The sequence below is a fragment of the Neopelma chrysocephalum genome, unplaced genomic scaffold (genome assembly GCF_003984885.1).
Source record: "Neopelma chrysocephalum unplaced genomic scaffold, ASM398488v2 Primary Assembly neopelma1_97222, whole genome shotgun sequence".
NCBI lineage: Eukaryota > Metazoa > Chordata > Aves > Passeriformes > Pipridae > Neopelma > Neopelma chrysocephalum.
This window is the reverse complement of record NW_020925863.1, coordinates 2792727-2807649: the sequence shown is the minus strand read 5'-3', so window position 1 is coordinate 2807649 and position 14923 is coordinate 2792727. Positions and strand designations below refer to the sequence as shown.

The window sequence follows — 14923 nt, the reverse complement described above, 5'->3', positions numbered from 1 at the left end:
GCTTGTGTAAAAGATTTATTTTGTCATCATTGCAGCTGCAAGCAGTCCAAATCACTAGTTGTGATGGCTGGACCAAAGTAAGTGTATCTTTGCTGGGTTTTTCCATATGAATTGGCTTATCACATTACTATAAAATGCTTTTACTGGAATTCTTTTTTAGCTTATTTGTTGCATTCCCATGTGGACTTTGTAGCTGTTTGTTAGTTTATCTTACTTGTTTTTGGACTTGGTAGACCAGGAAAAATATACTGAGAGAAGTTTTATGAAAGTGGCTGAAGGGTTTATGATGCTTAGAAGTGAGAAAAAAGTGGCTTAATTGGTTTTTTGTGTGTTTTGGTGGGGTTTTAATTATTAAAGTAAAATACAAATAAAACATGATGTCCACCATCTTAACACTCATAAACTATCAAGGAAACTTTTGCAGTCTTGTTGAGAGATCATTTTGTGGAAGTCAGGAGGAAAAGCTTTCATTCCTTTAAGTTAGCTGGGTTTTTGTATACCTGTTTCTGCTGACGGTTTGTATTTGGGGCTTTGTTTCTATGGTTCTAATGATAGTGTGTCCCCCATGTTGAGCTACAAGTACAAGTTATTAAAATAGTGCATAAAAGGCCAGTAAGTGAGATTTCAAAGCAGTGAAGTAGGGAAACAGCAAGGTGGTGCTGTGCTCAAGGACAAAAATACTTTTTTAAGGCATGCGATAACTGTATATCCCTAGAGCCTTTCTTTCCCAAATCTCAAGAACAAATATATTCCAGACTGTAATCTTCTATTGAATCAACATAATCACATGTAATATAAAACTTTTAGATATTTTCTACTTTAGTGTTGCTAGAGTGGCTTTGACATACAAAGTAACTAGTGGAGTTAGTCATAGAAAAATGTTTCTTTTCTCTGAGAATGGACAAAACCACAACTAAAGTAAATAGTTGTATATAGTCGTCTATATATAACATGTAAGGACCTTCTGCCAGGAGCTGCTAGTTCGGGTAGGAGCTGCAGTGTTTGGCCTACAATAGGAACAGTAGCAAGGCAAGCTACTTTAGGAAACCAGTGGCAAACAAAACAAGCGTTCCAGGGGAAAGAAAAGCAAACAAACGAAAGCCCAAATAGGGATCCCCAGCAGAGGCGGGTATACAGAGGCGGGCTCGGCTCTTCCCCGGGGCTCTGGCGCAGTTGTGCGGGGCCCGGCTCGACCCCGGCGGAAGGGGCGGGGCTGCGGGCTCTGGGCTGCGGGCTCTGGGCTGCGGAAGGGCGGCGGGGGCGGGACTGGGTCCGGCGCAGCACGTATGTACCGGGTGCCGGGTTCTGCCGCTCCTCTCGGAGTGTGCGCGGCCAGGGGAGCTCGGGGAGCCAGGGGGCCCGGCCCTGCGCACTTGCGGCCGACAGCGCTGCCCCTGCCGGGCCCTGGAGGAGCGGCCGAAGCGGGGTTGGTTCGCCTGTGCGAAACACGGTGAGGGGAGTCCTGGGGGGAGACGCTCGAAGTGACAGGGACACTGCTTTGCTATCCTGTAACAGCTTCAGCAGGCCTGCGTCAGACCTCTCGCGAATGTAAATGCTGCTGCTGGTGTGTTGGAGATTGCAGCTGAGCTTCACAGCACAGACTAACCCAGAAGACAAGGTGACCTGAGATCTCATGCTGTCCAAGACGGCAATAGCACTCTTCTGAGACAGTTCTCTCGCATGTTCTCTGAAGTCCAATCAGTTGTGCTCTCTTCCATAGGGGATTACAGGCCTATTAGTTTTTAAGTTTCAAAAGCATTGTGAAGCTAGATCCATCAGAATGTGGTGGGGATTTCAACATCCTCATTTTCTTGTCATTGCTTGTACTGAAGTCAGAAAAACCATATATCTATTTCAAAGAAATGAAAAACAATGCTGGGTCTTCAAGCATTAAGCCTTGGAGCTGGTTAGGTCAAAGTACATTAGTCTTACTGCTTTGTGTAATTTACTGCTTTATGTACTTACTGCTGTAAGTAAAATTTGCCAGTCTGATAAATGGCTTCTCTCATCAGAGAAAATCAAACCTTAGATTATTTTCTGTTAATGTATGTTCTTCCTATCAGGGCAAAGAAGCATTTTTTCATGAAAATGGATGCACACAACAACTGCTAATGGCTGAAATTTATCTGATCTACAAGTAAATAATTTCATTAAAATTATTTTGTTCACAAGCAGAAAAGCAAGCTAAATATACCAAATTATTGATTCTAAATAACTCTGCTTGTGAAGAATAGTGACAGCTGATAGCAACAGGCTCTGGAAAGCAGATTCTGTACTATATAAACTGGTGTATTTTGTGCTTGAATGTACTCCAAAGAGTGCAGCTCTACTGCCCGATGGATATGAATTATCATTTCCTTGAAACAAAAATGAGAATCATTTTGTGGAAGTCGTGTAAGATTTGATATAAACTTTGGCCTGGGTATCTGTATCATAGCAGGTTGGGGTTTTCAGCAGTGCATTCCCAAATGTGTATTAAATCAGGAAAAGCACTGATTTCCTTCATGTAGCAAACCTGAAGGCCCTTGTGTTTCTGTTTAAACCTTCCGTGAAGTGTTTGATGTTCCCTATAACAACACCTAGGAATCTCCCTATTCCTTCTTTGCCCTGTGTTGTTTCTGTATTAAGGTAGCTTTTTATAATAAACAGATACTAAGAGGAAAGTAACAAGATTTTGTGTTTTGTTGTTTAAGGGAAGTAGTAGTTCAGCCTTTTGTTTGCAAAAGTCCTCCTTGTAGTGCTTTTTGTGTCTCAGACTGTCTGAATCAACTTCTAAACACGAAGAGTGCAAAACAAGATCCTAAATAGAGTAATGCAAACCTTGATAGTTGTTTAACTTCTGGTTTGTTACGGATTGTATCTCTTTAGGTGAGAAAAAAGAGAGGCAATTTAAATATAAAGTTTGTCCATAGGTAAATACAAATAGGATATGAATTGGGAAATAGAGTTCCTAGCCTAGCTCATCAGAAGGTCATGCAGCTGATTTTCCTCCTCTGGAAAGCTCCTTCATATGCAAAACTCTGTACCTCAGCCCTGAGAAGGAGATTTCTTGATTATGGAGCTTCACAGCACTTCTAATGTCTGCCGTTGCCTTGTGTTCTTTGGGAGGACACTATCTCCACAGAAATTGTACAAGTTTACAGAGATTAGACATTAGCATTTCTGGATTTAAGTCACTATAATAATTTCTGTGAGAGATCTTCCAAGGTTAGGGTAGTTGTTTGGATGACAGGTGTCATGAATATCATGAATGACAGACACCCATGTTAGACCTCCAAAATATGTGGGGGTTTGTGACAACTCACAATAAGAAATATTCTGCTTCTCCAAGGTCTTGTCTAAATATGTTGCAAACCATAGCAACACCATTTTGAAAAAAAAGATGCCTCTCAAGGATAAATAGGAATGTAAAATATTAGGGATTAAAATGAGAAACAAAATATCCATTTTAGTTTATATAAAAACTCTTTTGCCTTTTGGGGTTGTTTTTGGCTTTATACTAATAAAAATACAACTTATGGGAGACAGCCTATCAACATCTTAGTTGTAACTTCAGGAAAACAAAGTTACTGTAAGTATGGGAGGTTGATATAGCATAGATAGAATCCAGTTCTCATACAAAATGACAATCAAGTTAAATATAGTGCTAGAAGTGGGCATTTACTTTTAAATGTGTATTTTCTAATGTGTACTTTACCCTCTTGCAGGAACATAAATAGGTAGTAGGAAGAGCACAGCTGATCACAGAGCACAGGATGGGTATCTATTTTCTTCTGTTGATTGTAGGGTTTTGCTGGGGGCAGTACAACCCCCACACCCTCCCTAAGAGGACATCTATTGTACATCTCTTTGAATGGCGCTGGGAGGATATTGCCCTGGAGTGTGAACGCTATTTAGCTCCTAATGGATTTGGAGGAGTTCAGGTATGTCTGTTCCTATCAGTAGGTAGTAAAATTGCTACATGGATGATAATTTGTTTTTCAGAGAAAATGTTCAATTTTGTTCAAAATGTTCAAAGGACAGGTAGTGAGAAAGAAAAATAGAAATTGGTAGTGGAAGTAGTAAATGCTGACAGATATATTCTTCAGCTATCATTGAGAAAGCATGACTTTATTTTATTGTTCCAAAGTGCACATTTTGCACTCTGTGCTATTACATTTAGATGAATTAGAATTGCATATTGTTGGCTAAATCTCTTTTTTTTTTACTGCTGTGAAGAGTAACCTATGTTTATCTGCTTGATATTATTTAAATCGAGGGAAGCTCTTAAGAGCTAGATAAACATAAAATACAACTATGACTGAAAAAATGCAGAAAAACAAAGTGCTGAAGGTTTAAATAATTAAGTATGAAAGGCTGCTATTTGTGTTCACCCAAACTGGCAAGTTTCTCTCTGTTAAGTGAAGTGTCACAGTAAGCCATTAAGAGACCCTTCTTTGTAGGAACCTGGTGTGAGCAGGCAGAAATGAACTGAACACAGGTTCTGGTGGGAGTGTGCCTATGTGAGTCTATTCTGTCTGAACAAGAGACATGTTCCTGTAGAACCAGTACTGTCAGATGGGTGGGGTAGTGTGGCTGGAGAGCAGACACTTATTAAGCTGTTTCAGTTTGCTTGTCAGATTGCTCAGGAAAAATTGATGAGAAGCCTGCATGTCTCTTGTAGCCCAGAAGTTTGCAAGGTGGCCTGAGTAAGAACTCTCCCATAATATTCAAATAATAATAGCTTTTCTTTGCAACCTTCTTTCCAGACACACAGACCTGATTGGTTTTTAAACTGATTTCTCAGACTGTGGTATATGCCTATATCTTTTTAAGCCATTCTTTGACAGTGTCTCAGAAAGAAAGATTTTCAGATGATGACTTGCTGAGATGGTCACAAAGCTGTGGCAGCTAAGTAGGCTGCAACCTAGGGATCTTTCTGAGAAATGATGGGATCAGGTGATTATGCCCAGAGACTTGGAGGTAGCAGCAAAAGCTTGTTGCCTGATGCCTTAAGCCCCCTAATTTTTTTTTATTTTTCTAATTTTGTAAGCCTTATAAGTTTTATAGGTAATAGAAGTAGATTTTAGAAACAAACCCCTTTCTCCCTCCTCCCCGTAGTGCCCCTTAGTTTATACATTCCTTAATCCTCTCACCCCATTCCATACCCCCATATCAACCCTATTCCCATATCCAGTAGAAAATGTTTAGTCTCTTAGTCAAGGCAAGCCTGTCTTGTTTGGAGAACGCTTGTATCTTGGCCTAAACCGCAGGACAGAGTCAAGGAACTGGGTGACTCTGCTCTCTGTACCCCGAAGATGATGAAGGATGATGAAGAGGGGGTCCCAAAAAGCCCCCCGACCCAATTCCAGGAGGCGGACCAGGGGGTGGACCAGGCCAAAAGTTATAGGGTGGATACATTTGGGATTGGCCAGATATTGTTATAAATGTAACATCCTGGGCACAGCCCGGGGCGCGCGCCGTGTAACATCTCTTGCCTTGGCAAAATTAAACCCTTTCTTATCTCACCCCAGCTTACGGCTCATAGATTTTTTCGTAGCACCAGCTGAGCAGGCATCAGCCTAAAAGGTACCCTGAAGAGAGTCTGTAAAATTTTGGAAGAGGTATAACTCACCTGGAAACTTACAAGAATTAGGTCAAAAATGCTTTTATCTGAAACATTACAAGAATGGGAAGTTGGATCAGTTTTAAGAGCAGGATGTTACATCAGTTGTTATGCAGTCAGTTCCTTCCTGATCCTATATCTGCTGACCTAATTTTTTGATTTCAGACTTTTTTTTTTTTTTTATCTTTGAGGCCTACAGTAACAAAAGCAATTAGGACACTATGTCCATGGACCTAATTTTTATAGTGTGTTTCTACCTGCTCAAAGCCAGGCCTAAGTCTTTTATTTCCAGTGTAAGCAGAGGATACTGAATATCTATAGGGGTTATGTTCTTTCTCTAATGTGGTCAAACAAATTAGCCACTATCAGTATCCTGTTACCAAGTGCCATTGTTTTATTCACAGATTTCACCTCCAAATGAAAATGTTATCGTTACTGACCCCAAGCAACCCTGGTGGGAAAGATACCAGCCTGTCAGCTACAAGCTGTGCACACGATCTGGAAATGAAACTGAATTTAGAGACATGGTGACCAGGTGCAACAATGTTGGAGTAAGTGCTTTGAAAACCTTCTGGTGTTAACAATGCAAGGATATAGACAAGCAGTAATTTAGAAGGGAAGACATGGTAGCACTGGAGTGAAGACGGTGGGTTTTTTGTGGAATAGTTTGGTTTGGAAGGGACCTTAAAAGGTCATCCTAGTCCAACCCCTCTGCAATAAGCAGGGACATCGTCAACTAGATCAGGTTCCTCAGAGCCCCATTCAATCTGACCTTGAATGTTTCCAGCGATGGGGAATCTACCACCTCTTTGGGAAACCTGTGCCAGTGTTTCACCACCCTCATTGTGAAAAAGCTTCCTATATTTAGTCAAAACTTGCACTTGGCCTTGTTGAACCTCATGAGAGCCCCATGGCCCCACTTTGAAAGTTTATCCAGGTCCCTCTGGATGGCATCTCATCCCTCAGGTGTGTCAACCATACCACTCAACTTGGTGTCATCTGCAGACTTGCTGAGGGTGCACTCGATCCCTTCATCTGTGTCATTGATGAAGACACTAAATAACACTGGTCCCAGTACGGATTCCTGAGGGACACCACATGTGTCCATTGGGACTCTGAGCCATTGGCCACTACCCCCTGGATGCGACCACCCGACCAATTCCTCATCCAGTGAACAGCCCACCCATCAAATCCAATCTCTCCAATCTGGAGAGAAGGATGTTGTGGGAGATGGTGTCAATGGCCTTACAGAAGTACAGATTAATGACATCTGTAACCCTTACCTTGTCCACTGATGCCGTCACTCCATCATAGAAGGCCACTAGGTTACTCAGACAGGACTTGGGTGAAGCTGTGCTCCTTGTCTTAAATCACCTTCTTGTCCTTCACTAGCTTTAGCACAGTTTCTAGGAGGATCCAGGCTGGATGGGCCTCTGAGCACCCTGATCTAGTGGAAGGTGTACCTGCACATGGCCAAGGGGTTGGAACTAGGTGATCTTCAGGTCCCTTCCAACCCAAACCATTCTATGATTTTGTGATCTGTTCCATGGTCTTCCCAGACACAGAGGTGACACTGACAGGTCAGTAGTTCCCAGGATCCTCCTTTCTACCATTTTAAAAAATGGATGCACTGTTATCTGCTTGTTTGTAGGGCTGCATGCTGTATCACCATTGCTGTATGCTAATAAAAGAAAAATAATTTGAATAAAATATTGGGTGAAGCAATCAAGCATATATAGGGGATAAGGCAGGAGGTGTGGGAGAGAGAACATTAATTAGTGGTGCTGTGGGAAGCAGCTTTCTCAAATTGTTATGTGAATATTATTCTCTAGGTATATATTTATGTGGATGCAGTAATCAACCATATGTGTGGAGCTAATGCTGGTGCTGGTGACCATGCCACTTGTGGAAGCTATTTCAATGCAAAGACTGAAGATTTTCCAGCTGTGCCGTATTCTGGCTGGGACTTTAATGATGGTAAATGTAAATCTAGAAGTGGAGACATTGAGAATTATCATGATATATCTCAGGTAAACCTAGAACTATGATTTTCGTATGCATCTGTTCCTGTGCTTTGGTTTCTCTGCTCTCATTTACAATCAGACATTTTTTAAAACAAAATGCCTCATAGAAAACCATCCAAATTAATAATAGATGTTAGTGTTGCTATCAGGAACACCACTTCTTAAAGGGATAGCTCTATTTGAGACAATGGCTCGGTTTCAGATTTAGACAGATGTGCTTAGGTACTTTATAAAGACAATTTAAAGCTCATAAAATCTATTTAGTGATTACCTTGTGTGGGAGTTTTGTGTTTAAAAAAAAAGTAAGAGTTATTTTTTGCCTTTTATTGTAATTTGGAAGTTTTCTTTGGTCTCAATTTCAGAAAAGAGAGATTAGGATTTTTTAAAGGAAAATAGTAATGCCAAAATCTTGAAAATTGACCTTCTGTTCAGACATTTCCTAGGAGTATATCTATTCCTCTATGTTAGATTTTGAGGTCAGGACTTTATAACTACCAAAGAATAAAAAATTATCTTCTAAAAATAAATACCTCCTTTTCTTGAACAATGTCTTATGTCTTTCAAATGCCTTTGATCTTTCCTGAATCCAAGTTGAGGGGAAAAGGGTTTTGGAGAAATGACAGAAGTTCTAAAGGAACTGTTCTTTAGTACAGTTTGCAAGATAGACTAATGCACCTTGCTCTTTCCAGGAAGATGTGCATAGCCATGGAAACCCATAATGAGAGTTCTTAGAAAAAGCATCTCAGTATATTCAGTGTCTGTTTAAAGTATTCTTTTGATGAAAATCAGTGCCCATCATTTTGTATGTACAGGAAATCAGAGTTTAATGTTTTAGAAGGCTAAAATAACTTGAGATTTTGAAAATATTTAGGAAATAATTTCTAGAAATCTTTCATATATCAGAGAAGAAATGACTACTGAGTAAAAACAATTTATACTTCTGCCTTGTACTTGCATTTAAAAAGCTGATTATAAATGTAATAGCTTGGCTGTTATAATCTAATCCTTCGTCACCTGCAAATGCGTAAATTGGGTAAATGCAGATTTCTTAATGCTTCTTCTGTGTGGATGACTGTCCAAGGTACCCATCCAAGGCAAAGATGTGCTTGGTTTACAAAGGCTAGTGAATGCTTTATTTGACATTGTAACATAGGCAAGAAAATTCAAAATGTGTGCAGAACACTACGTTTAGTTTATTAGGGGAAAAATGCTTCGTTTCAGAATTTTTCCATTGTCCAGGTCCGGGACTGCCGCTTGGTCAGCCTTCTGGATCTGGCCCTGGAGAAGGACTACGTGCGCTCGAAGGTGGCTGAGTACATGAACCATCTCATTGATATTGGTGTAGCAGGCTTCCGAATTGATGCTGCCAAGCACATGTGGCCTGGGGATGTGAAGGCGATTTTAGACAAGCTGAAAGATCTGAATACTACGTGGTTTCCTGAAGGAACTAAACCTTTCATTTACCAGGAGGTAATATTTTTATTTTTTTTTTTAATTTTTCTGAACAAATGCTTTTTTTTGTAGGCACAGTATAGACTCATTCACACACGGAAAGCAATGCTTTGCTTGACTGAGCCCAAGCACCTTTCAGATTCAAGATTTTTAGAAATCATCATCAAGATTTAATAACCATAATTTGCAAATATCTAATCTGCCCATAAATGATAATTGGCGTGCAGAATGCCCCAGATGTTTTGGATCTTCTGGAATTTTCACCTGGAAATTTCACTTGAGATGAAATTTACTGCATTGAAGTTAGTGTAAAAAAATCTGTTGGTCTAAAAAAAGAGATTTCACTTCCTGAATTTTAAATTCCGGATAATAAATTGTAACAGAAGACGTAACTGGTGTCTGCAGTCTGAAACTTTGTTTTCCAATGCCATGACTAGTGCTGCTTGATGTTCTGAATTTGTGCTTTATATTTGAATAACGAATCCGAACAAGACCTAAGAAGCAGGTAGTTGTTAGTTTCAGTCAGCAGAAGCTAAAGTTGATAGACACATTTTATTAGATCAGTATCTGGCCTGCAAGCACTAGGGCCAATAATGAAACAGTGTTTAGCTACAGAATGAAATGAGGCTGCCCAACTGCTGGAAGCAGAGACATTGGTGACTAAACTAAATATAAAGTTGATACAGCCCAAACATTAATTAGTCTGGAGAAGAGAAGGCTTAGAGGCGACCTCATCACTCTCTTCAACTACCTGAAGGGAGGTTATAGCCAGGCGGGAGTTGGTCTCTTCTCCCGGGCAACCAACAATAGGACAAGGGGACATGGGCTCAAGCTCTGCCAGGGGAGGTTTAGGTTAGATGTTAGGAAAAAATTCTTTACAGAGAGGGTTATCAGACATTGGAACGGCCTACCCAGAGAGGTGGTGGATTCACCATCCCTGGAGGTTTTTAAAAAGAGATTGGATGTGGCCCTTAGTGCCATGATATAGTAATTGGAGTTGGATCAGGGGTTGGACTTGATGATCTTGGAGGTCTCTTCCAACCCTACCTATTCTATGATTCTATGATTCTATGTATTAGTGATCAATCAGCATAAAGAGATATAGGATGGAGATGGAAAACAAGTTCACAGCTAGGTTGAGGTAAAAGGGGAAAATAGCTTTAAATACAATTTTGCAGGAAGGCCAAAAAATATAATTAGCTCGAGTATTACCTCTTGCTTAAACCAGTGTTAAAGGCAATGCCTTTTACTTGTTTGGTTTTTAAGTAGAAAGCAGTACTGTGTCTTTCCTGTACCAGGTAATTGACCTGGGTGGAGAGCCCATCAAAGGCAGCGAGTACTTTGGAAATGGCCGAGTGACAGAGTTCAAATACGGTGCAAAGCTGGGGACAGTGATCCGCAAGTGGAACGGAGAAAAGATGGCCTACCTAAAGTAAGGATGGAGGTGCTGCTATTCATCTGGGCTACACTGGATACAGCAGTTGACAGGGTAGCTTCAGCTCTTTGTGTTTTTGGCTAGGAACTGGGGAGAAGGCTGGGGCTTTGTGCCTTCCGACAGAGCCCTGGTCTTTGTGGACAATCACGACAACCAGCGGGGGCACGGGGCCGGTGGATCTGCTATTCTGACCTTCTGGGATGCCAGGTAAGGGATTGCTCTTGTCTGGGTGCTGCTTCTTTCTTTGGCTTGTTTTGTCTGTCTGTTCTCTGGCAGGTTTCTCTTTCCATGTCTCGTGACTTGCTTTGTCCAACCAACAGGCTGTATAAAATGGCAGTTGGTTTCATGCTGGCCCATCCGTATGGGTTCACACGTGTGATGTCAAGTTTTCGCTGGCCCAGATATTTTGTTGATGGAAAGGTAAGCCTGCAATGCTGACGATCCATTTGTGGTGGATAAGGACCAGGGCAGGGCCCTAGAAGTAGTCCAGCACATTTCAGTGTGTTAAGGGATTTCACTGGGCCGTGTTGGATCTAGCTGGTGAAAATGTGATGCTCCATCTAGCTTTTCTCTCTTGAGAGGCTCTCTGCATTTTCAGTAAGAAGTTATAAACTGTTGAATTACAGGACATCAATGACTGGGTTGGACCCCCAAGTAACTCGGATGGCTCAATAAAGTCTGTGACAATCAATGAGGACACTACCTGTGGCAACGACTGGGTTTGTGAACATCGCTGGCGTCAGATAAAGTAGGACACTGGGAGAAAAAAATAAGTGAAAGCAGTTGCTTTTGCTTCATGTTCCTCCTGGCTTTAGAGCTGTTGCAGCTGCAGTGACAGCCGTCCCTTGTATTTTCAGGAACATGGTTATCTTCCGTAACGTGGTGGATGGTGAGCCTTTCTCCAACTGGTGGGACAACGGCAGCAATCAAGTTGCTTTTGGCCGTGGTAATAAAGGCTTCATCATTTTCAATAATGATGACTGGTAAGTCAGTGGGAGAAACACTGTACCCAGAGAGCACCATAGCATCCCTCATCAGTAATACAACCCGAGTTATTCAAAGTGTATGCCAAGTCTAGAGAGCTAAAATCACAGAATCACAGAATATTCTGAGTTGGAAAGGACACACAAGGATCATTGAGTCCAACCCTTAGTCCTGCACAGGATCATCCCCAAGAGTCACATCATGTGCCCAAGAATATCATCCAAACACTTCTTGAACTCTGGCATGCTTCATGCTGGGAGCATAGGGAATGAAGCAGGGATAGGATTAGAAAGCTCATGCTTCACATTGCTCTTCAAAGTAAGGGAGTAGCATCAGGTTCAAAAATCTTGCACACAGTTTGAAATATCTGTTTTTAAATTAATGGATAAATAGCATTTGTTTATTTTCACACAGGAATATGAGTGTTTATTTGCAAACTGGACTGCCTGCTGGTACGTACTGTGATGTTATTTCTGGACAAAAGGAGGACAACAAATGTACTGGAAAGCAGGTGTATGTTTCTGGTGATGGAATGGCTAATTTCCAGATTAATACCGATGCTGAAGATCCATTTATTGCAATTCATGTTGATGCGAAATTATAACTCCAGACCTCCTCTGTTTGATCTTTGCTTTACTGTTTCCCCTATATGTGGTTTCCTGTTTTTTGAGCATGAGTTACTCTGTATCTAGTGAATAGTAAATGGCAAGTAAATTGAAGAGTAATGCTTTTTTCCTTAATTATTTGAATGTAACTTTATTACCTCATAACTAGTGGCATTGCAGTCACAGGTTTTAAGGCAATGCAGCACTTCAATTCCCACTTAACAAAAACACAGGAGAAAATAAAATAAATAAAAAACCCCCCAAACCAGCACCTCGGTAAGTTAAAATGCAGTATTTCCAAGGCTGATACATGCACACACAACTATATCCCACAGCAGCCACGTTGTGGGCAGTCAGCTACAAGCAGTGCCGATGTACAGTTTATCCCTTTCTTGTGGCAAACCAAACCTGGGGTCTTGGCCAGTGAAGGAAGCTGGGCCATGCCAAACAGTTATTCTAGTCTGTGGCTTCAGTCAAGCCAGTGGGTTACCTGGTTCACAGGCAGTTTGTGCCCGTACAAATCAAACCCACAGCTCTTCTGTTGTTATCCCCAGTGGTTTGCTGCAAATGAATGTTCACTGTAGGGGGTTCCAGAGGTGTCCAAGAACGTCGCTGTATATCCAGGCATCGCTTACCCCTTGTGCCAGTGGCTGAAACACAGCATATTCTTGCCTCTGTGGTGCGTTAGGCTCCCTTATTCTGTAATATCTCAGAGAATTACACAGATAGAACACAGATTTGGCAGCTTTCCCTATTTCCTTGTCAGCTGTGAGAAAATACTGACTTAAAAGGGAAGTGTGAGCTTTGCTTTAAGTCAGAGTTTCTGCTAGGCCAAAAGTACTCATTGTGGCCTAGTCTGAAGGGGAAAATAGAAGAGGGTTGCTCAGATTTGCAATTTTTGAGGTCAAGGTGTACTTTTAAGGGCTCTTTCCCTTTTGTGGTGGGAGAGAGAGTATGTGTGGATGTTGGGAGTGGTTATTGGCTCTCAGTGTGCCCAAGGGCTCAGAGTGTGTGTCAAAGCAGTCGTCGTGTAGGAAGAGTGTCCCTGGCCCAGGGCTGGACCTACCGTCTGTCTGCCTTGCTGGCTATGTCCAGCACTACCTGGATCCACCCACGCAGCCCCTGGATCCACTCACTGGAGCCGTGTCAGAGATCAGGAGATTCGTGTGGCAGGATGTTCATAGCCAGTGCAAACCTGTTGTTTGCCCACAGGGGCATGTCAGGAGCCCTCCTGCCCCTTTGAAATTGATTGGCACTGCCTGCTCCTCCTGGGTTACTGTACCCATGTTTGTTTAAGCCCTGCATTCAGCTCTAACCCTCAGAAACACTGTGATTCCATACTAGCTATTATTCAGACACTACCCAATCCCAAATGGAATCGTCAGTCCACATTTCAAATTACAAATCCACTTCCAAGCCCCACAGCTTTTGTGGCAAATGACTGAAATGACACACATTGATCTGAGGTGTCCATAAATCAACAGGCGGTGCTGAATATGGAGAAGATTATGTCTGTGCCTGTGAACATATGTGGATCCGCTTTCCAATTATGTTGGAGTGCAGTGAGTGTTTTGCCTAATGTAGACTCAGATGGCTCTGCAATTCACAGTGGAATTAAATAGAAATATGGAGAAAAAGAAATCATGAGACAGTTTCCTTATGTGTAGGTAAAACTTTGTGGACCAAATGTTCACTGCTTTAAAAGGACATGACCTGTTTTTTGTTCTTTTTATTTCAGGCTTTTGGGCACATTGCATTATAGTATGAGCAAAAAGATGATGAAGAAAGCAACAGTGTCATCCAGAGCAACACCAGGTCTTTCAGATAACTCACAAACCCCAGTCAGCTTTAGTGATGATCGCTAAGTTTTTAAAAAAATTTTAGTACTAGGAAATATTTATTGTTATCATTTCTATTGTTACTCTTCTGTATGTAAATTGAAGGCACTAAGGCCTTAATCTTGTATATCAGTAATCAGTGAAAAATTGAAATTATGTTATGAAATTTATCAAGTTTAAATTGAAATTATGTTATGAAATTTATCAAGTTTAAAGTAAGATGTTTGCTGGGGCACAACAAGATGTCTAACAGATCTGCTGAAGTGTAAAACTTTAGAATTTTGTGGGCATTATGCAATGTTTCATTTTCTGTGGCAAGCGGTGCTCACTTTCATTGGCCAACCAGTGAGTTTAATTGAATAATGTCAAAACCTGTTATAGGTTGATTTTTATTTTTTTTTCGCAATATTACCAGTCTCAAACCTTCCAAAATACTATCTCAAACCCTAGAAATTCTGAGATGTAAAAGAAAGTAAAGATTTGAATAAGTGTTGGCTTTTATTTTCACTCCAGATTTGGAGTTTTCCAGGTACACTTTCTTCTCATTTTTATATTTTATTTTGAAATTTGGTGTAGAATTTAAACATGGGAAAAGTCTGCAGACCTTACCAGCTGGGATTAAGCACACAAAAACCAATATTTCCAGTTTTAGGGATATGCCAGATAGCTGATTGGAAAAAACTTTATGAGCAAAGGTAAATACTGCTGACTTTTACGTACTGTCTGGTTATCAGATGAGTTTTAAAGTGAATGGAAGAAAGATGACAGTAATAGATTATTTTTCCTTTGGGATCTGTGAGATTTCCAGCGAAGTTTAACTAGTTCTGTTATATGATTTCAATTCCTTCACTGCAGAAGAGCATGAATGAGCTGCTGGGATCATGAAGAACTGCTCAGTTGACATTGGTTGTGCAGAAGGTGAATCTGTCCATCTTTACTTATGATGAATAAGATAATGGTGTATCTGAGGAACTTGCCTT

At 41.0% G+C, this 14923-nt stretch overlaps 1 protein-coding gene across 4 annotated transcripts; it reads left to right on the top strand.

The window, feature by feature from the left end:
• The first annotated feature begins 1265 nt into the window (after positions 1-1265).
• On the top strand, positions 1266-13985 carry LOC113961474 (pancreatic alpha-amylase). 4 transcript variants are annotated; one of them, XM_027671809.1, is made up of 14 exons: positions 1266-1284; positions 1516-1618; positions 2913-2970; positions 3708-3923; positions 6010-6156; positions 7438-7635; positions 8869-9099; positions 10380-10513; positions 10601-10723; positions 10837-10936; positions 11143-11264; positions 11374-11499; positions 11915-12013; positions 13844-13985. In XM_027671809.1, exons 4-14 carry the CDS (start codon positions 3756-3758, stop codon positions 13968-13970), a joined length of 1575 nt encoding a protein of 524 aa, XP_027527610.1. In that variant the 5' UTR covers positions 1266-1284; positions 1516-1618; positions 2913-2970; positions 3708-3755; the 3' UTR covers positions 13971-13985. The 4 variants fall into 4 exon arrangements, with proteins under 4 accessions (XP_027527610.1, XP_027527609.1, XP_027527612.1 ...); XM_027671808.1 differs by lacking the exon at positions 1266-1284 and having other exon boundaries at positions 1367-1618; XM_027671811.1 differs by lacking the exons at positions 1266-1284; positions 13844-13985 and having other exon boundaries at positions 1367-1618; positions 11915-12240.
• The last annotated feature ends 938 nt before the right edge of the window (positions 13986-14923 follow it).